Source organism: Dermacentor silvarum, chromosome 3, assembly GCF_013339745.2.
Source record: "Dermacentor silvarum isolate Dsil-2018 chromosome 3, BIME_Dsil_1.4, whole genome shotgun sequence".
In the NCBI taxonomy this organism is placed as follows: Eukaryota; Metazoa; Arthropoda; class Arachnida; order Ixodida; family Ixodidae; genus Dermacentor; species Dermacentor silvarum.
The window spans coordinates 213,037,713-213,056,085 of NC_051156.1; the positions used below are offsets into that span (position 1 = coordinate 213,037,713).

The 18,373-nt window shown below is 43.4% G+C and overlaps 1 protein-coding gene across 2 annotated transcripts in view; it reads right to left on the bottom strand.

The window, feature by feature from the left end:
• LOC119446629 (urease subunit alpha-like) overlaps window positions 1–18,373 on the bottom strand; it is a 110,841-nt gene that overhangs the window by 37,651 nt on the left and 54,817 nt on the right. For both annotated transcript variants that reach the window (XM_049664267.1, XM_037711113.2), the window contains 9 exons: window positions 17,692–17,874; window positions 17,031–17,108; window positions 16,392–16,471; window positions 13,183–13,288; window positions 12,808–12,888; window positions 12,573–12,659; window positions 9,131–9,256; window positions 7,331–7,602; window positions 798–847 (listed from right to left, as the gene is read on the bottom strand). In XM_049664267.1, coding sequence (XP_049520224.1) covers window positions 798–847; window positions 7,331–7,602; window positions 9,131–9,256; window positions 12,573–12,659; window positions 12,808–12,888; window positions 13,183–13,288; window positions 16,392–16,471; window positions 17,031–17,108; window positions 17,692–17,874 — 1,063 coding nt within the window. The remainder of the gene's footprint in view (window positions 1–797; window positions 848–7,330; window positions 7,603–9,130; window positions 9,257–12,572; window positions 12,660–12,807; window positions 12,889–13,182; window positions 13,289–16,391; window positions 16,472–17,030; window positions 17,109–17,691; window positions 17,875–18,373) is intronic.

Sequence of the window (18,373 nt, forward strand, 5' to 3'; positions counted from 1 at the left end):
GATGGCTAAAATGGTATACGTGCTTAGGCAATAGTCTACCATCTGTCTTCAGGTTCTCTGCGTCTGCTCTATCAGCATGAAGTACCGAGTTCATCATGATACCGCATTTAAAAGGAAAGTGATCATGTGTGCGGAAACGGACGGAAATCAGGCCGCATCACAGGCGTTCGAAGAATCCGAAACTTGCGCTCGGGACTGGCGCAAACAGAACGAGAGGATTTTCGCCAGCAAAGCAATGCGGAACGGTTTCAGTGGACTGAAGCAGGACATAATCTGCGACAATCCACTTCGACAATACGATCGCCTTAGCCTTATCTTGAAAGTAATCTGCGACAGGGAAAGTCCGCCGCGTGCCGTGTTTTCGCCGCTTATAGGTCGCGTTGAAGCGAGAGGCATGATAGCACGAAGGTCTGATAGCACTTCGCATGATAGTACTCGCGATAACACACATGATAACACTATAAGCGGTTACGTTATAAGTGGTCTATACTGTATTTATAATCTAGCCTGAGGAGTGTTAGCCAGCAGCCCTCTTGGTCATGATGACCATATGTGAATGTCCATCAAATTGCAGCTTTTACATAGAAACTCTGAAGAAACAGCCACCTACTGTTTCTTAGTGATGAGAATTAACTTTATACTTTTAATCATTTAATTTATCCTTGCACATCCTTGCAAAACTTATGACGGTGTCCATAACTCATTAAGCAGACACTGTCCTAAAACCTTGTCAAATATGAGGTATGATGCCCTTGACATATTCTAAACGGTTATAAGAAATGGCAAGCAGCTCTTACCTGTGAACCCGAAATTCAGTGGCATGTTGTCTGTGCTCAGCATCATGTTTCTGTAGAAAAGGAAATGTCCAAATTAAAATAAATACTATACAGTAGAGTAGCTTGTTTTTATATCCCAACTTTAAATGATTTTTACACTTACTGCTGCTTTGCCTTCAATCGAATATATAAGCAAGATTGCTTTTCTTTTTGTCTGCATTGTTCAATGAAGCACTTGGCATTCATTGCTTGCCTGGTTTGTCCAGACTTTCTTATTTTGCCAATCAGCACATTAGACCAGTTGACGCCTCTACAACAACGCACTTCTGTGATGGTGAGGTTTGTATACTAATCGTACAGTTTGGTCCACTATTAAATTGAACACATAACCAGTAACAAAGTCAATGTAACCAACTTTCTTTCACCTTTATCGGAAATAAGTGGCTAGTATAGTCGACTAGAGGTACTGTAATGCAGTTTAATTAACAAGCCAGAACGATACACAGGCAGGTCTGTTGATCGAACATCAGGCACTGAGCGCGAAAGCTCTATCCTTGAGCGAGGCTTTGACAATGCGCCCAAGCACATGCCTGTCTTCTTCACTACAACTTCCCCCCAGAGATGAGAGCACCATGTTGGTGACTCAAGGGGATGAGAGGGCTACCAGGTCGTAGTAAGGCTTGAGTCCCTACACATGCACCATCTCACGTCCACAGCACCTTAAGTCAGCGGACGTTGACAGGGGACATCTGTTGGATGACGCGGTAGGGACTATGGTACTTGGCGAGGAATTTAGAGAAAAGACCGGGAGTGGGCGAAGGTATCCAAAGCCATACTAAAGGGTCATAAGCGTAGATGGGTTGGTCGTCATTGCAACAGAACTTTTGCTGCCATTGGTCTTCAGTCATAAAAGAGCGGGCGAGCTGGCAGCATTCCTCGGCCTATCTGGAAGCTTCAGACAGCAGTGTGCACTCGGATGGGTCAGGTCGGTAAGGGAGAATTGTGTTGAGTGTGCAGGAAGGTTCACGGCCATATACGAGGAAGAATGGGGAAAAGCCCGCCATGGCCCTGTGAGGTAGTGTTGTAGGCATAGGTCATATATAGTAATATGAGGTCCCAGTTGGTGTGGTTGGGTGCAATGTACATGGATAGCGTGTTGCCCAAAGTGCAATTGAATCGCTCAGTCATGCCGTTAGTCTGCAGGTGATAGGCAGTAATGGCGCGACTGACAGTAAGGCATGCAGTAAGGAGCGTGTTAACTACCTCAGAAAGGAAGACACATCCTCTGTCATTCAGAAGTTCCCCGGGCGCACCATGGCATAGTACGAAGTGTTGCAAGAGGAAGGATGCAATGTGGCAGGTCGTGGCGGTTGTTAGGGCAGCTGTTTCTGCATAACGCAGTCAGGTGATCCACTGGCAACAACAATCCAGCAATTCCCAGCAGATGTGCAAGGTAGAGGGCCATAGAGGTCGATGCTGACGTGGTCGAATGGTCGAGAGGAGCATGGAATTGGTGTTAAGGGAAAACAAGGACGACGAGAGGGGACTTGCGGCCTTGGCATGCCGAACATGAGCGGATGTACTCCTGGAGAAAAGTGGACATCCCACGCCAATAAAAGCACAAGCGAAGCCTGGTGTAAGTTTTAAAGAGGCCAGCATGGGCGCATTGTGGGTCTGCATGCAAAGCGGAGCATAGACCTGAACGGAGGTGGCGAGGGACAATGAACAACCACTTGTGACCGTTGGAAGCGTATTTGCAACAATAGAGCAGTCTATCCCTTACCGCAAAGTGAGAAGCTTAACAGCAGAGAGCACGGGAAGGGCGAGTCGCCAGGGAAAAAGAAAGCAGTCCAAAAGAGCTGCAATCAACGGATCTTCACGCTGCTCCACAGCCATATCGACGATCGCTGGTGACAAAAACACCGAGACGATGACGGAAAGGCAAGTCGTGTCACTTGATGTGGGTGAGTGAGAGAGAGCGCTGGTGTTGATGAGTTTACAATTTATGAATAAAAAATTTGGCAGTAGGCCTCCATGCCATATCTCAGTGATAAGCAATAGCAGAGTGCCATATAGGAGGCCGTATAGTACATTTAACTGGTTCCTGCCATGCTTTGACTCAGACTGCAACAATGCAGAGCCCACTTGAGATACAAGCCAGAGAAAGCGCGCTTGAGAAAAATTTTTACCCACTCACCAGTGCGATCTCGAAGCTGGAAGCGGAAACATGTCAGCACTGATTCTGTTGGAAACAAACTTTTCCCACTATGGCTGCTCCAAACATGGCACCAACAACAGAAGTTGAAGCAGCCACATAATCAGAACTCCGCCAGATTTTGGCTGCACTACTGTAACCCATCACACCAACTCCATACATTGCAGTTAAACCAACCAAAAAAGAGAATAAAATAAAACTCTCCTCCATTCTCTACATCTGACTGTTCGCCTCAGCAAAGCACTGACTGAATGGAAGATGCGCAGACGAATTAGAACTGCACAGTGGGTGAACCCTTCTTCTTTCTCTAGAACATGGAGCCGGCTCTTGTTATTGATTGGCTGACCTGAGCCCTGCACTTCCCCGCAGAGAGTTGGTGAGAGAGTGTAGAGAGGTGAGAGCGCCTCCAAGCTCTCTGAGCTGGAGTGAGGCACCCTGAATTAACCAGACAAATGTGTTCCAAGAGCTGAAAGCAAAATGGACTGCAAGAGATATCAAAAGTGACTAGACAAATGTACCAGAACCGCATGCAAACGACGATCCTGAGTATTTTGTTGAACAATGCTGACAAGAAATTGCAGCCCTTCTTTGAAATCTGAGCTAAATCAAAGCAGCGATGTGTCCAAGAGCTTACATTAGGTTGTTACAATTAAAATGCAGGCCTCCGCTGGTTCCAAGGCTGAAGTAGGCTTCTACTTACAGACATCAAAAACCCCATTCACAAGATCGACCCACTGTAAGTTAGCTTACACTTCGGAGCATCTTGAAAGTGCTGAAGCTTTAGCAAGAAAAACATACAAATTATATATAGGTTCTAAAACAGAACAATGGCACCCCTGTTAAAAGTGGTTGTTGTTCTCTTGCATGGATTTCAGCAGAAACGTTTGAAAAGGACTTAATAATAATGGAGATATAAAGAGTGATATGTTTACTTTCTCTATTTCACCTCAACACATTTCCTATCAGCTGGGACAGTGTCAATAGCGATGCCCTGGCTATTGCTCCTTTCTTACTTTTCTTTCTTTTCACAGTGCACTTATGGCAACCCTTCAAGGTGGACACCAGACAAAAGTACCCAAGAGTGACAAAGGAGCGGTGGCAAGACATGTGGGACACGTTAAAAACCACCACTTTGTTGTTTGCTAGAAGACTGGAAGGGTGTGCACATGTGCGCAAGCTTTCGCTTAAAGTAATTCATGGTCATGAACAACTGCCCAATGGCCAGCATCTACGGGCTATCACAAGGTTCTATACTGTACAATTTGGACATAATATAGGGGGCCTCGAAAGCTGCAGAAAAGAGTGAGCAATGTTTTCATGTGAGATAGTGGCTTCCCCGCAGCATGCAGCGAAATATTTGGCTTGCATGTTCATGGCAGCATTATAAAAAGATTGTGAACATTTTCTTACCATGTTCGAAAAGTGATACAGTGCCCCTTTAATATGGTTTGCTGTTATGACTATCTTTTTGCTATGATAACCTTTCTAGCTCAAAACTTGAGCAACTTTCGATGTCCACAATGCTTTGGTGGTTGTATTTAAATCGTTTTTCCAAACCAAGCTTGAACGATGTACGTGAATGATATAGTAGTGTGCCCTTCTCGTCGACTGTAGTACAGTTGCAATGTTCACAAGACCAACATGTAAACTCACTTCCGTTAAAATCTCTTGTAAGTCTGATTACTGTGTAGTCACCTGTTGGCATTCCTTTCAAATAATGTTCCCTATGATGATACTGCTGACATTAACAAACAAAGAACACAGCTTTGCAGTAATGATGACATTAAGCTGGAAGAAATACAAATACGCATAAATTCTTTATCACTAATGTTAGTGCTTTACAACTGTTATGAATTCAGAAAAAACATTTGTACAACCTTCACACAAATACCCAAAGCAACTACACAGGTCGCTATATTTATGACACAACCTGGATGGATGTAGGGAACATGTCAACAAATGAAAGGTCTCATAACGGCTTCTGCTGTAAAATTATGAAATACATATTCAAACAAGACAAAATAGTTTGCAGGAATTTGGGGACTTGAGTTAATCAACAGTGACCGAACAACGAAAGCCTCGGAGCCAAGTGAAGAAGGCGGAGTTGGATATACGGTATAGACCACTTATAACATAACCATTTATAGTGCAGAACTGGCTACCATGCGGCCTTTTCCGACTCCCGTTTACCCTCCCATAGAACTCCATGTATACGCATACCGCTCACAGTGCAGCCGCGCGAGACGAAATACCGGTTATAATGCAGCTTCCATGGGAACATCACGCCGACAAGAGCAGCAGTGAGCACGCTTTTCAACAAGGTGCGTGCTCCCGGCCGGCGTATGCATTATTCAATGCAATCAAACTATCGTTAATTCGGACTTATTTGGCCGCACATCGGTTAATTCAGACTACTTTCGGAGCTCGGTGAGCGAGGAGCGCCGCAAATGTGTGACGCAAAAGAGCAAGAACGGCGCAGCAGCGGAGTCCACATCGCAACCGAAACGAAGCAGCGGAGTCCGCATCGCCACAGTCATTAGTTGAAATCGTACATGAAGTGACAGCAATGCCAGAACGCTTCGAGCCTATTTGTGTCTTTAAAGCCTGTATTCTAGCGTTTACCGCTGCACATAACACCGCGTTGACCGCAAGCTTTCGTAACTGCGTAGTCGTCATCCTCGATCGCATCGATAGCGGCCACGGTTTTCTCTGCAGCAGTTGCGGCGAGCGAGTGTGTTTTTACTCGGTGCGCGCGTCGGCCGCGTGCCTAAAAAACTGCGTACTCGCCATCGATGATCGCATAGATAGCGACCGCGGCTTCGACTGCAGTTGTTGCAGCGAATGGTAGTTAATTCGTCCAGACTTTATGCGTGCATTGGGCGCGTGCCTTCAGCACCGTGCGCAAAGTCGCCATTTATAATCGCGCCGATAGCAGTCACGGTTTTTTCTGCAGCGGTTGTGGCAAACAGTTGTTTCGTTTTGACTCGGTGCAAAGCTGTCGAACTTGAAGAGCACAGGCTTATGTTTTCGCCAGCTCACTGGCGAAAACGTAATCGCGATGTGCGCGCGATAGTACAAAGCGTGTCTACATGCTTGGTCTACATGTTTTGCATACATGCAGGGCTTGAAGATCGTTGTTTTGGCTATAGTGCGGTACCGCTTATAGTGCAGATATTCAAGACTCCGGCGACTTACGTTATAAGCGGTCTATGCTGTATGTAGTAATTTAACCCTTTTCGGGCGGAAGACGAGCTGAGTTCATCATGCGTGCACTTGCAAAAAAAAAAAAAGACAAATGACGAGCCCAACTCATCCAGCACTGTTTTACTTCTCGCACAGCCCTCAAGGCTCATCCTCCTCTCTGTGGTTGTTATAAACAACACCAGATGGCGTAAGGTGCCTGCTGAAGACTGAAGGTGTGAACAACAAAGACTGTGTGTGTGCGTGTGTGTGCGCATGTGTGTGTGGGTGGGTGCGTGCATTGCCAGCTGTCTATTTCAAACGGGCATTCTCCGTAGGACGAGTGCACGCGTCCAGTAGTGTTGAAAAGAAAAGAAAGCAGGGAACAGTGGAATCTCGTTGATATGATACTGCATAATACGGGATAATACGTTTTTTTTTTCTCCCGATAATACGATTTGGTTGGATAATACGTTGGATAATACGATTTTCGGATGATACATGTTATTTTTCTGTTCCCGCGAATATCGTATCAACCAGATTCCACTGTAATTCAGAGAGCTGAGCTTCTTTGAATTAGAGCAATTTTGCAATACTACAGAGTGTTGTGCTGAAATGCGTAAATAACGAAAGCCAAAACATGAAGCAAAACCAACCTCTGTGCAGTGAAGCCCACCTTCAACTGTTAAAAAGAATATTTTATAATAAACTTCATCTTTATGACACAAGCCTTTACTTTGGTTTTGCTTTGTGTTATCACCAGAATGGTTTGCATGCAAAAGGAGAAAAAAAATCTGTCTTTCTTGGTAGTTATTTTTTCTTTCTTTTCTTTATCGTTTTACTTGGGGGGTTAAGCAAAGAAAACTTAGCGCATAGCCTGCAGCAGCGTTTCTGATATGTAGGAGCGAGCTTTCAGTTGTGGCGAGTTCAGCAAACCAATCACTAATTAATTGCTACACTAATTAAGTACTCCCTCACTTTTCTTTTTGTTTGTTTTTTGTACACATGTCCTCGCCATGGGCAGAAATAAAGGAGGACAAGTTGTTCTAATTTACCTTGATGCAGCACTGTGCTCAGGCTTTTCTTGTTCAGCCACTGTTGGTAATGGAATATCTTATATGTATCTTTTCTTTCTACTCAAGCACACCTGAGTACTTACCGAATGCATTCAGCACCTGGAGAGCACGTGGTTGCACGCGTTCCTTCTGCTGGTCCTGAGCCACCCCCGATCAGGGTTGTGATGCCACCGGCAATGGCTTGTTCGACTAGCTGAGGGCAGACGTAGTGCACATGGGTGTCTATGGCACCAGCTGTCACAATGAGGCCCTCGCCAGCCACGACCTCCGTGCTGCAGCCAATGACGAGCTTCGGGTCGACTCCCGCCATTATGTCAGGGTTTCCCGCTTTCCCGATGCCAACAATCTCGTTTCCCTGCATTAATGACACAAAAAGCAGAATGAGCAAAAACTAATACCCGGTGGGTAAACCAGTTACCAACAATTTTTTTTTTGTCCAAACATTTTTCAAGTACTTTCTGGCATAGTCTAGGTAGATAAAATTTGTATAGTTAGCACATGCTCAACTCGGCACATCTGAAAGCAAAACCAATTGCTAGTACAAAAGTTTCTAAATGACAAAATATATATATATATATGCGTCCACGCTTTGTGGACAATGAAATTAACAAACCTGAATAATATTTCCACCCTGGCCAGGGTACACATTTTACACTGAAAACAATGCAGCGCTTCCTTTTCGAGGAAGCAGAACCCTTTTCCATAAAGCTGTATTGCAGTTTTTATGCAGAATCTACTTAGCTGGAATGTTTCCTTTAATAAATGCTCTTGTCAAGAAGAAAAAATTCACCGACAATTACGATACTCCCTAATGCGAAATTTAAGCACAGCTCTATACGTGTTTTGTCTTGTGTGGCACATTGCAAACGGAGCGAAGTGTGACACGACTGCCTCGATAATCGGGAGATCACAACAGGCAGTGTGTCGGTGATGCATGGGCGTGATTCACAGCAGCCGCCGCAGACAGACCTCCGCTCATGCATCGTTTTGTTTCCATATATGGTATCGTCTGACGTGCTCGCCGCATGACATCGATAAACTGACGATCGCGCTCCTCTGGTGCCATCTCATAGCGGTCATCGCAAGTCTTGCGTGGCGCTACATTTTTCTTCTCACACAGTGCTCCGCATTAGCTTTCATTTCTTGCTGTGTTCATTCACTCAGTTACACCAAGGGACAACACCAACGCTCGCCACAGGAACGGGCACCTAAGAGCTGCGCTCTAAAAGCTTTCATTTAGCATAGACATAGAATGCTTGTTACCAGAAACAATTAAGTATAATAAAACAGCGTGTAAGAACACAGGGCACCGACAGGTAGACAAGGGATGAGTGTGAACTGGCAACTGAAATATGAAAGGAGGAAGCCCACCCACGAAAATTTCCTGCACGTGTGTGTGAACACAATCACCTGGCATGACTACCACAGGGTTCTTCCTTTCATAATTCAGTCACATACTATCTACCTCTCACTGTTCTATGTTTCTGAGCTCTGTTTTATCATTCTTAATAGATCCATACCAACCAACCCATTGTGCTATACTCCTTCAATACTAGAAAAAACATTTCCAGGAAGCACAAGTCTAAAGCCAAACACATAATATGGTAACTTTTTGTTCCTTAAAAGAAAGTTAGTTAAACACACATTTACTACCTTAGTAAACAATTTGTTAACTTTCCCTAGCCTTCATTATCAACTGCAATTACCACATTAAGGAAAAAAATAAATTCTCATAAGTTTACAGACAAAGCTGTCAGTCAGGCCAGAAAAGAAAGAACATTATGGAAGGTACAGCCTGAAAAGACAGTTATGCTGCAGTAATGCTGACACCTAGGTACTGCCACAAAATTTCGATGTAGGGGCAATAATTTATTTTCTGTTACCTTAATTCCGATGTCAGCTTTCACGACACCCAGAAGTGCATCGACAATGATAGCATTTGTAATGACCACATCAAGGACTTCCTCCGGGTTGCGACCAGCTGCTTGCCCCATGCCATCTCGTATCACCTGTGGATCATAAGCATTCAACAAATGAAGCCCCTTGCAAAGTTTTGCATATTTCTATCCATCATCACATATTTTTCGTGGTCATCCAGATTATCCCAGTGAAAAAAAAACAGCCCGATATTGTATCTCACTGCATCTTTTTATGCATCTTCAACTGAGCAGACACAGCGCAGGCTTCTTGACAATCTTACTATACCGCCAGTGACATTTTTAGCACTTGAAAACTGCCTCACAAGATGATGTGAGTAGGGAAGTTCCAATCATAAAATTCTTAACAAAATGACAGTCAGTGACATTTGTCTTTTGTGTCTGATCTTCCAACTGCACGAGAGAAGCATGGGTTGCAGGAAAACAGACGCACACAAGCACCAACTTCCAGACGAACTTTTAGGGCAAACAAAGGTTTTCATATAAAGCCCACTTTATGCACAATGCACTGATCTGTTGATAGCACACGTGAAGCTCCAAAGCTGTAGTTCCTTGTTTGTTAATGAAACTGAGCGCACACTCGCATATCAACAGTTTTCCCAAGTCATCCCTCACACTTGAAAACTACATACATCTCTCTGGTCCACTGACTAGCACTCTTGCAGACAAATGCAATTTTTTAAAATTCAGATTTACAGATGCAACTACTGCAATGTGCCACGAGATGTCCCTGCTAGCCTCTACGAATGTCGTAATCATGTTCACATAGGCAGTAAATTAGGCATAGGACAATGCCTAAATGACTGCCTCCATGAACAGAACAATAGAGGCATTTAGCCTGCTGTAAAAAGGTATGGTGTCAAAATGACCATGTCAAGAGCATGCTTACACAATCGTTCGTGTAAATCTCACAGAACGTTTGGTTCATAATTAGTTCAGCCAGTATCTTCTTGCATTAATTTCAGCATCACTGCACTTCCTTAACACAACAAGCTGATCACAAACATATTTTGACCATGAAATAACTCACAATATTCAAGAGAACCCTTGAACATTTCAGTGTGGACCAGACATTATGGAAATCTTGCAAGAAACTGAATATCTGTTAAGCAGGATGCCATTTTTTTTTTTAATCGGTATGGCCATCTGCAGCAACATGAGACAGACATTCATTCAAATTTCACCTACAGTCCCTCTCGCAACATTCTATATTTCAGAAAACCTAGTATCACACAAAAACCAACAATAAACATTTTCTGGAGGGTAAAAATAAATTTAGTTTCACCCATAATGTGATGCAATAGCAGGCGAGATATAATGCGCAGTAAACCTTAGACTCTTTCGTGCGGCATCTGTTGGAGAACAATTGCAGGTGAAAGCGAGCAATCTCCTTTTGAGAAGTAAGAGACGTGCGAGTCATATTCGTTTGTGGAAGTCGCGCCACCCAGTGGTGAAGTGGAAAGAGTCGGCTTTTCTTCCTCCTCTTACCTATCCGGACTCAGCCAATGGTCTCTACTAAAACAACGCAATAGCTTCTTACTGCTGGATTCGTTTCGCTTTTCTCAAAATTATATTTAGGCTATGCCATTAATAGGCGTCACATTATCCTTGAAGAAAACCGGACCATGTCGGCATCATTCCGCTAAACAGAGAGAACAAGCCAAGCACTAGAAGAAGACTAACGAAGACGTAGTGGACATACTCAATTCTTGTCATTACATGTAGAAGAAAAAAATGTCATTTAAGATCACCGTCACAACTGTGAAGGCAACACACTAGAGCACGAAGAAGGTGCCAATGCCAGCTCTATCCAGTACCCAGATGTATCCCTTATACAGAGCGAGTGTTAGCCAAACAAGGCAGGCTGTTCAAACTGCCGTAGCATCGGCAGAGTGGCTGAGAGATAGAATCCTTGACTACGAATCTGTGAATCATAATTCTGAATTCTCGTGGCAGAATGAGAATTTTTCATTCTCTGTGATTTTTTCACAAAGAATTTTGGGATTTCAGCTACTTATGGGCAGTGGGCACTGGCAGACATCAAAACAACCAGGGGAGTGAGCCCATAACAGCTCTCACAGTCAAAGTAATATCGCGACGAAGTTTACTTGTGGATGTAGGTACTTAAAAATGGAAGGACAATCTGGACTCATCATCCATACATAGAGTCTTACTAGTTGACCACTGCACTCTTAAGCCCAAGTAAATACTATTTAGTTCTTGCAATTCTTGCTACACATACTACAACGTTAAATACTTCCTAGAAAAATCCACGTTTACAGACATTAATCATGCAGTATTACCCACAAATGCTTACAGCACTGCCATTAAAAACGTTTCTTCACTGTCAATACTTGCACCTAATATCTGAACTTTGTTAAACACTGACTAAGCAACCAAGCCAAACTAAGCAACTAAGTGGCAAAAAATTGAAGTTAAAGAAATTTAATCCTGATACACTTTTAAAAATGTTGCAGTTTCGCCTGAAAGGCGAAGCATCAATTGCGATAGCAAATTAGCAGAGAGCTATTCGAAGTAGGGATAGTAGTTTTATCGGCTGCATAAAGTTGGACACATTCACTTACTAACTGAATTAACAAGCGTTGTGTCAGCGCGTACAAGCACACATGAATAGATCACACTCAATGACCACAGACAACCACTGTCAAAACGCTGGCAGCAAGCGCAGCCGCCGCAGCAAGCGAAGGTTCGTGCGGTCTATCGCTTCAACGGAAACTGAGCGGCCGAATGCACAGCGCATACAAAGGTCAGAGCCGTGTGGAGATCGCTTGCAAGATACAGCGCGCGTGACAACACCGGCAGCCCGTACCGGCGCAAACATAATAAAGAACCAAGCGCAAAGTACATGAACGCATTTGTTGGCAGAGTAGAAGCCGCCACCCCCCCCCCTCCCGCCCGCGCTGCCTTCCTGCTTTGCTCCTTTTGCGTGGGAGATTGCGTCGCGAGTTCCCCTTGCGCCCGGTTGCAAGATATGCATTTGGTGCCGCAGCAAAGCGTCGCCCCCCCTTCCCTCCCTCCCACACCACCACGGCGTTTCGCACCATGGAAGTCGCACTTTCTTTCCGCCGTGCATTCGCTCTCCGTGATAGCGCGCGTCCCACATGCGCTTTCACTCGCACATACGGTATGGCGCGCGGCAACAGTTTTATCGCCCTTGGACTTTATACGGAACCTCACGCCGACGGCGACGACAGAAATCTGCTTGAAGTGTCCATATGATTGCTATCGCAATAAAACATTTTGCAGCCTGGTGTATTATTATAAAACAAAACTCAATGGAAATATAATTTGGCAAAAGGAAAGGTGAAGCTCCTTCCTCTAAGTAGATTTCGATAGAGTTCATTTTCTTAATATACTCTGGCCTTACCTTTCCTCCACCAAACCTGACTTCATCGCCATATTGGGTGTAGTCCTTTTCAACTTCAATCACCAGGCAAGTGTCCCCAAGTTTTATCTAGAAAAAAAGAAAAGTTGTACATATGAATACAAGCAACGACACATTTTTGCTGAATACAAATGATCGAACCGGCTGAAACTATCAGTCTCATTGAAAGAGAGAAAATTTTCTATACATCTAAAAATAATTTCAAGGAAACAATTACCCTGTCGCCAACTGTAGGTCCAAAGCTGGCAACGTAGTCGGCCCGTGACATCTTGAATGGTTTTGAGACGTGCACTTGCTCCTGAAAAAAAAAAAAAAAGCAGCATTATTACGTGCAAGCTCACCTTCTCAAAGCTTTCAAGAGGAAAGTGTCGGTCAATATGTACACTTTGTAAGAGCCAATGCCTGAACTTCAAATCATCAAGTGGATACTATTTTAGTGCTGTTAGAAGACGCATTTAGCAAGTACAAATAACAAAATGCAAAGATTTACATAATCTCAAAAGGTCAAGTAGCTTCACTGATGCTCTCAGTTCCCTACGCATGCACAATTCTGCAAGGCTACTAAATTGCAAGAAGCTCAAACAAAACTCACCTGCTTTCTGTGACCAAAGCCACGCGCTCGAACCCTCTCCATAACTAGCGGAAGGTTCCTATTGGACACTTCACCATCGCACAGGTTGTTTCCACCTCGAACAACTCTGGAACAACAATGAGGCCTGTTTTACGACTGCAACTCTGTCCCTTCTTTTGCTTGAATGCCTTAATCCTGTCATCCAGTGTATGTAACATTCACCACATATAAACACCAGCAACCTTTTATCCATTCACACTCTTTCATACAATGTTTTATCACACCTCATTCTTGTTTCATCGCACCTGGTGTTGTCTCTGGAACATTTATTTTTATTTTGTTGTGAAACTTCAGGAGTGGTCTGTGAATAATTCCAAATGCTTTTGTTTTTTAATATGAAAGTAAAATCCAGAATGAATCCCAAGTAATAAGAGTCTTATGTGCCAAAGATGCCTGCAGTTCCTTAAACAATCATTTTTCCATTCCACTCCCATTGAAATGCAGCCACAGTGGTTGGGTATCAAATCAGCACAATCAGCCAATATGGCAGGCAAGGTCATAATCAGATTATGTCCAATTATTATATCAGCCCAATATAATGCCATGTGCATCACTTGCATGGGTATTAGCCCAAATATTTGTTTATGCTTGGCTCCCATAATAATGCGACATATCGTAACATGCACCCCTTAACTTCTGGCTACACATTTAGGCAGCAACAAATCTAGCCTTTTGGTGGCTTCCGCACACTGAAAAGGCTTTGAAAACAGCCTAGTATGTCCTTACAGAAGGAGAAGAGCTGGTGACGGCAGAGCTGTCCAGCTTCTTTACAGTGACGTCTCATGAGCACAACAGCTCACTTTATGGAGCACTGTCCTAGCTGTAATTAGCATTCGTTGAAACAAAGCATCTGTCTCTTATCCAGAGGGTATTGTATTCAATTCCTTCTGCCGCTGGAGACCCATTGGCATTTCAAAGGTGCAGAGATGTCGTTTTTGCCATATACTCGGCTACTTGTGGGGGTTCTCGTCTCCACGAAAGAAAGGGCGCCCTATATAGAGATTTCTAGTCTTCATTTCTGGGCACCACTTGTTCTACTGTAGAAAGCTTAGTAGTATATCCCTTCAAGGCACTGGGTACACAATTGTGTATGCTAAGATTTTTCATCAACAGAAAAAGCACTGATGAAACTAATTTAAAATGTGTCTTATACATCTTGAAACACTTCTGATTGTAATTGTGTTGCAAGCTTAGATATTATGTGCAAAATTTTTTACTAAAACAAGTGCGAAGGTAGATGGTGGGGTATTTTTGCTCGGTAGTGAGTATGTCGCTGTATGCAGTGGGTTCACTCCTTTCATTGGTTTTCACAATGTGCGGCACCAAGAATAATTTTCAAGTGGCTGGATAGGTGCTTTTTAAACCTGATAGACATGAAATGGTAGAGGTCATATCTGATGTTCCTGTAGCGAGTTTTCGCATGGAGTCCACATTCTGTGCACTTAACAAAATGCACTAAAGAATTAAAAACTTTAATTTTATTCTGCAGTTGTATGCTTTTTATGATGTTGAAGATGTAAGAAATATGGTGAAATATAGCTTTAGATCAACTGAATTAACAGGCGCCGGAAAGCGATATCCATCAATTCTGCAGGATGCAGACGAGACCTGCTGCCAGGAGGAACCTACTGTAAACTCCATCTTATACATAGCAGGAAACACTAGTAAAAAGGCTAGTAAAAACTTATACTTTTATGTCGCATCATACAACATAATTATTACATGGAAGGCGTCGCAGATCTAAAGCTATTTAATATCACCAAACGAGTCAGTGACACATTTCTACAACCAGCAGTCACAGCACACCGCTTGTTCTTGCAACCAAAACATACCACGTTGCCTATCAGCAGCGCAAAGGTGCGCACAGATAATATTTGATTTGACATAATCTTCATACACAAGTATTAGTAGATGTAATTATATAAAGTAGTTACTCTGTAGCAGGTGTTTCAGATTTTAAAAAAAATTTGTCGGCCCTTCCACTACCTAAAGATACACCAGCAAAGCCGAAACGTGCGGCCCGGTGTTTATCACGGGGTTAATGCCGGGGGTTCATTAAAGTATTTCTCAATTATGAGGTTACACACACATTCGGCTGTGACGAAGAGAACGACGTCACTGACGGTATGCCCGCAGTCCACCGTTGTCGCTTGCGTTCGATGTCTCGAGTTTGCTCGGCTGCGTGGTTGCAGCATTCACCAGCCCATAGCCACTTGAGATTCTTCAAAATTAAATCGCTTCAAAATTAAATCTGTCCATTACGTAAGACAAAAGATGGCTCATACCCCTTTAAACAATGGCCCATACCCCCGTAAACGAGGCCACCCCATTACGACGACAGAAGAGAAATTCTACGCTGGAATGATGAGCGGCAACGCAGCCAGCTGTGGAAGAAGACTACGACGACGAACGCGGGAGCAGTGGCACGAGTGCATGCCGAACACGAGCACGAGCGCAACCCAAGGAGCGCCAACAAGCCAGCTGCGGAAGAAGATGACGACACTCGAGCCAATGCTGACGATGATAGTTTTCTGTACACAGGCGATTTCGCCTAGCCTTATACGATTTCACCTAGATATATAAAACTTTGCTTTAAAAACAACTGCACTGCAAAATGCACAATGTGAGACTTGTGTGATCACACTACTTGCATAGACTGAGCAGCATTGCCTGCTGTATATAAAACGGAGTATAGTAAAATTAGTACCGCCTGGCCAGTAGGCCAGGCGGTCAGCCATTATCAGACTTTAACGTTTGGAAATGGACACGTTCCCCCAAGCCATAGATATCCCTGTGCTTTGGGATATTACATGTGAAATTGCCACAACGTTAGGATGTTACAGAGTGGGATACTAATAACAGCTATGACGGTGCTGTTTGCTGCTGTGCTTTTGCCAAGAAAGTCAAGCGTGTCATGACAGGGCACTTGAAAAACTAAATCAGAGCAATTATTACTGTAGTGCTGTAAATTTTGTTACTAATGCTTTGGGCTTGACACTCTGAACAGGTAGCATCAATGTAATTCCTTTCCCCCAGAAAGCACATCAAAATTTGAGAACTGAATCTGCCATTCATTCTTATGTACAATTCACTCTAATTCACTCCTGTGCAGCAAGACAGTGCGTAGAGCATTTCAGAGAAGCACGAGATTTGTTTGTACATTTGCTTACTTTGAACCAGCGATTTCCACGAGTGGGACATTCCTTGCATCCCCAGGTTCCAAGCGAATGGACATGCCAGCAGGAATGTTCTGCACAAAAAAACAGGAGACATGGGCACAGTTCACTAGTGTTTATTAAAAAGTCTGACGGGAAATGCAAATACAAAGGGTGATCCTCAACATCTTATGTACCAAATGCTTGAGAGCTGTGTACCTCAGTATATTAATGGACCGAGTGCTCTTTTACCCATCAGCCACAGCTGTGCACATTGCTGTTGAAGCGTTAAAAACAGCACAGTAACAATTATTATTATCAAAGAGGCATCTATTAACTAGGTTTTGCAGTTATTCTTTTCAGTGTTCATTCATTTCACCTTTCCTCACTGGCTCACAGATGCGACCACGTGCTAAAGGGTCAACTATTGACCTAGCTTAGAGATTTTGAAAGGCTAGAACAGGCAGAACAAATGCAGAACAAAAGACAAAGTGGACGCAACATTACTGGACTCACAACTGCGTTTGCACCACGCAAGCAACACAGGAGTGAGCGATTAAAGCCTAGTCACATAAAAGGTGATATACCACATATCCCTTGACTAGATTGGAGTCTATTGTTCCTCTAGTTCAAATGCAGCAGTTTCATACTCACCAGCCGCATTCCATATGCTTTCTCTCTGTCAAATACAAGGTACTTGTTTGCCTCAATGAAAGGGTAATGACTGCCAATCTAAGTAAAAAGAGATAGAAAATGTCAATTAGTGTCACAGAAGAAAAAAATAACTAAAGCTTCAGAAAGGCCCCTAAGCTTATTCAGTAAATGAAAAACAAGGTCGAGACAGCTGCCGTTATGTAAATGTCAAAGTTTGTCAATTTCCACTCAACCAAACCCGATGATGAAATCCATAAATGACGCAACTACCGGCTTATAGATAGGTGATGAGCACTTTTTTTTTCTTTATGTACAAGTCTCTGCAGTGCTCACTGAAACCAAAACTTTTGCTTCCCAAAGTACAAACTTCTTACAGGAAAAACTCCTTATTTGCTAGTGCATGTGTACATTCCTCCCCACAGCACTAATAGAGTTTCATATGCCTTGAATGTATGCTATGTCGGGCCCAAAGTGAGAGTGAATGTGTGCATAACACAATGCTTATCATTGTGTTATCAGGCATGCTCAGAATAGGCATGCTCAGGCATGCTCAGCTTTATGTGGCTACGCCACATAAAGTTTGATTTGATTCCATAACAACTTGAGCCTGGACTTGAACACCTATTTCCTTCAAAGAGTTCTAGAATCAACACCAACGTACCTGCACGGGACGATCACTCGTGTTGACTGCACGGATAGAGTAGATGGTTCGGCCCTCATTAATTATGATGTCAGAGTTCTCCTCTAAAGGCAAAATTTTTCCAGGCACACTGCTCAGCAGCTGGACTGTTTCTTGATCCAATTGGTCTAGTGACAGAGGGGCCACCCTTGAAAGGACATCAGGCTGCCAAGAAAGAGGAGTAAAGTACCTGCCTTTAATTCAGCTCACCCCCTCTTCCGCAAAAACTGTAAACTAGACTCTTTTGTACTGTCAAATTTGTGTTTGTGCCAACTGTAATTCAACAGTAATGCAAACTAACGAGTAGCAAAACGTAGCACATTGAGGACGAGCACGAACAAAGTGACAATAAGATGCAGTTCGCATCAACAACAAGCTAAACACCTACCTTAGTGAAATGCATACAAGTACAGTTCCATTGCTCATACCATTAATCACTGAATTTCTTTTAAATCACTACTGAAGTTTTCAGATGCACTTTCAGTAATTGCTAATTGTCGATGTGGTACATGCATCCTTTTTTTTTTTGTAATCTTCCCAAGCTTCACTTTTGTTTTTGGTGGTTCTGCCTTATACCAATCTATTTTACTTTGATCTCTGTTAGTTTTGCTCCAATGTAACACTCATACTTGTAGAAGGTATGTCTTGCTGCTAGCTGTTGGCG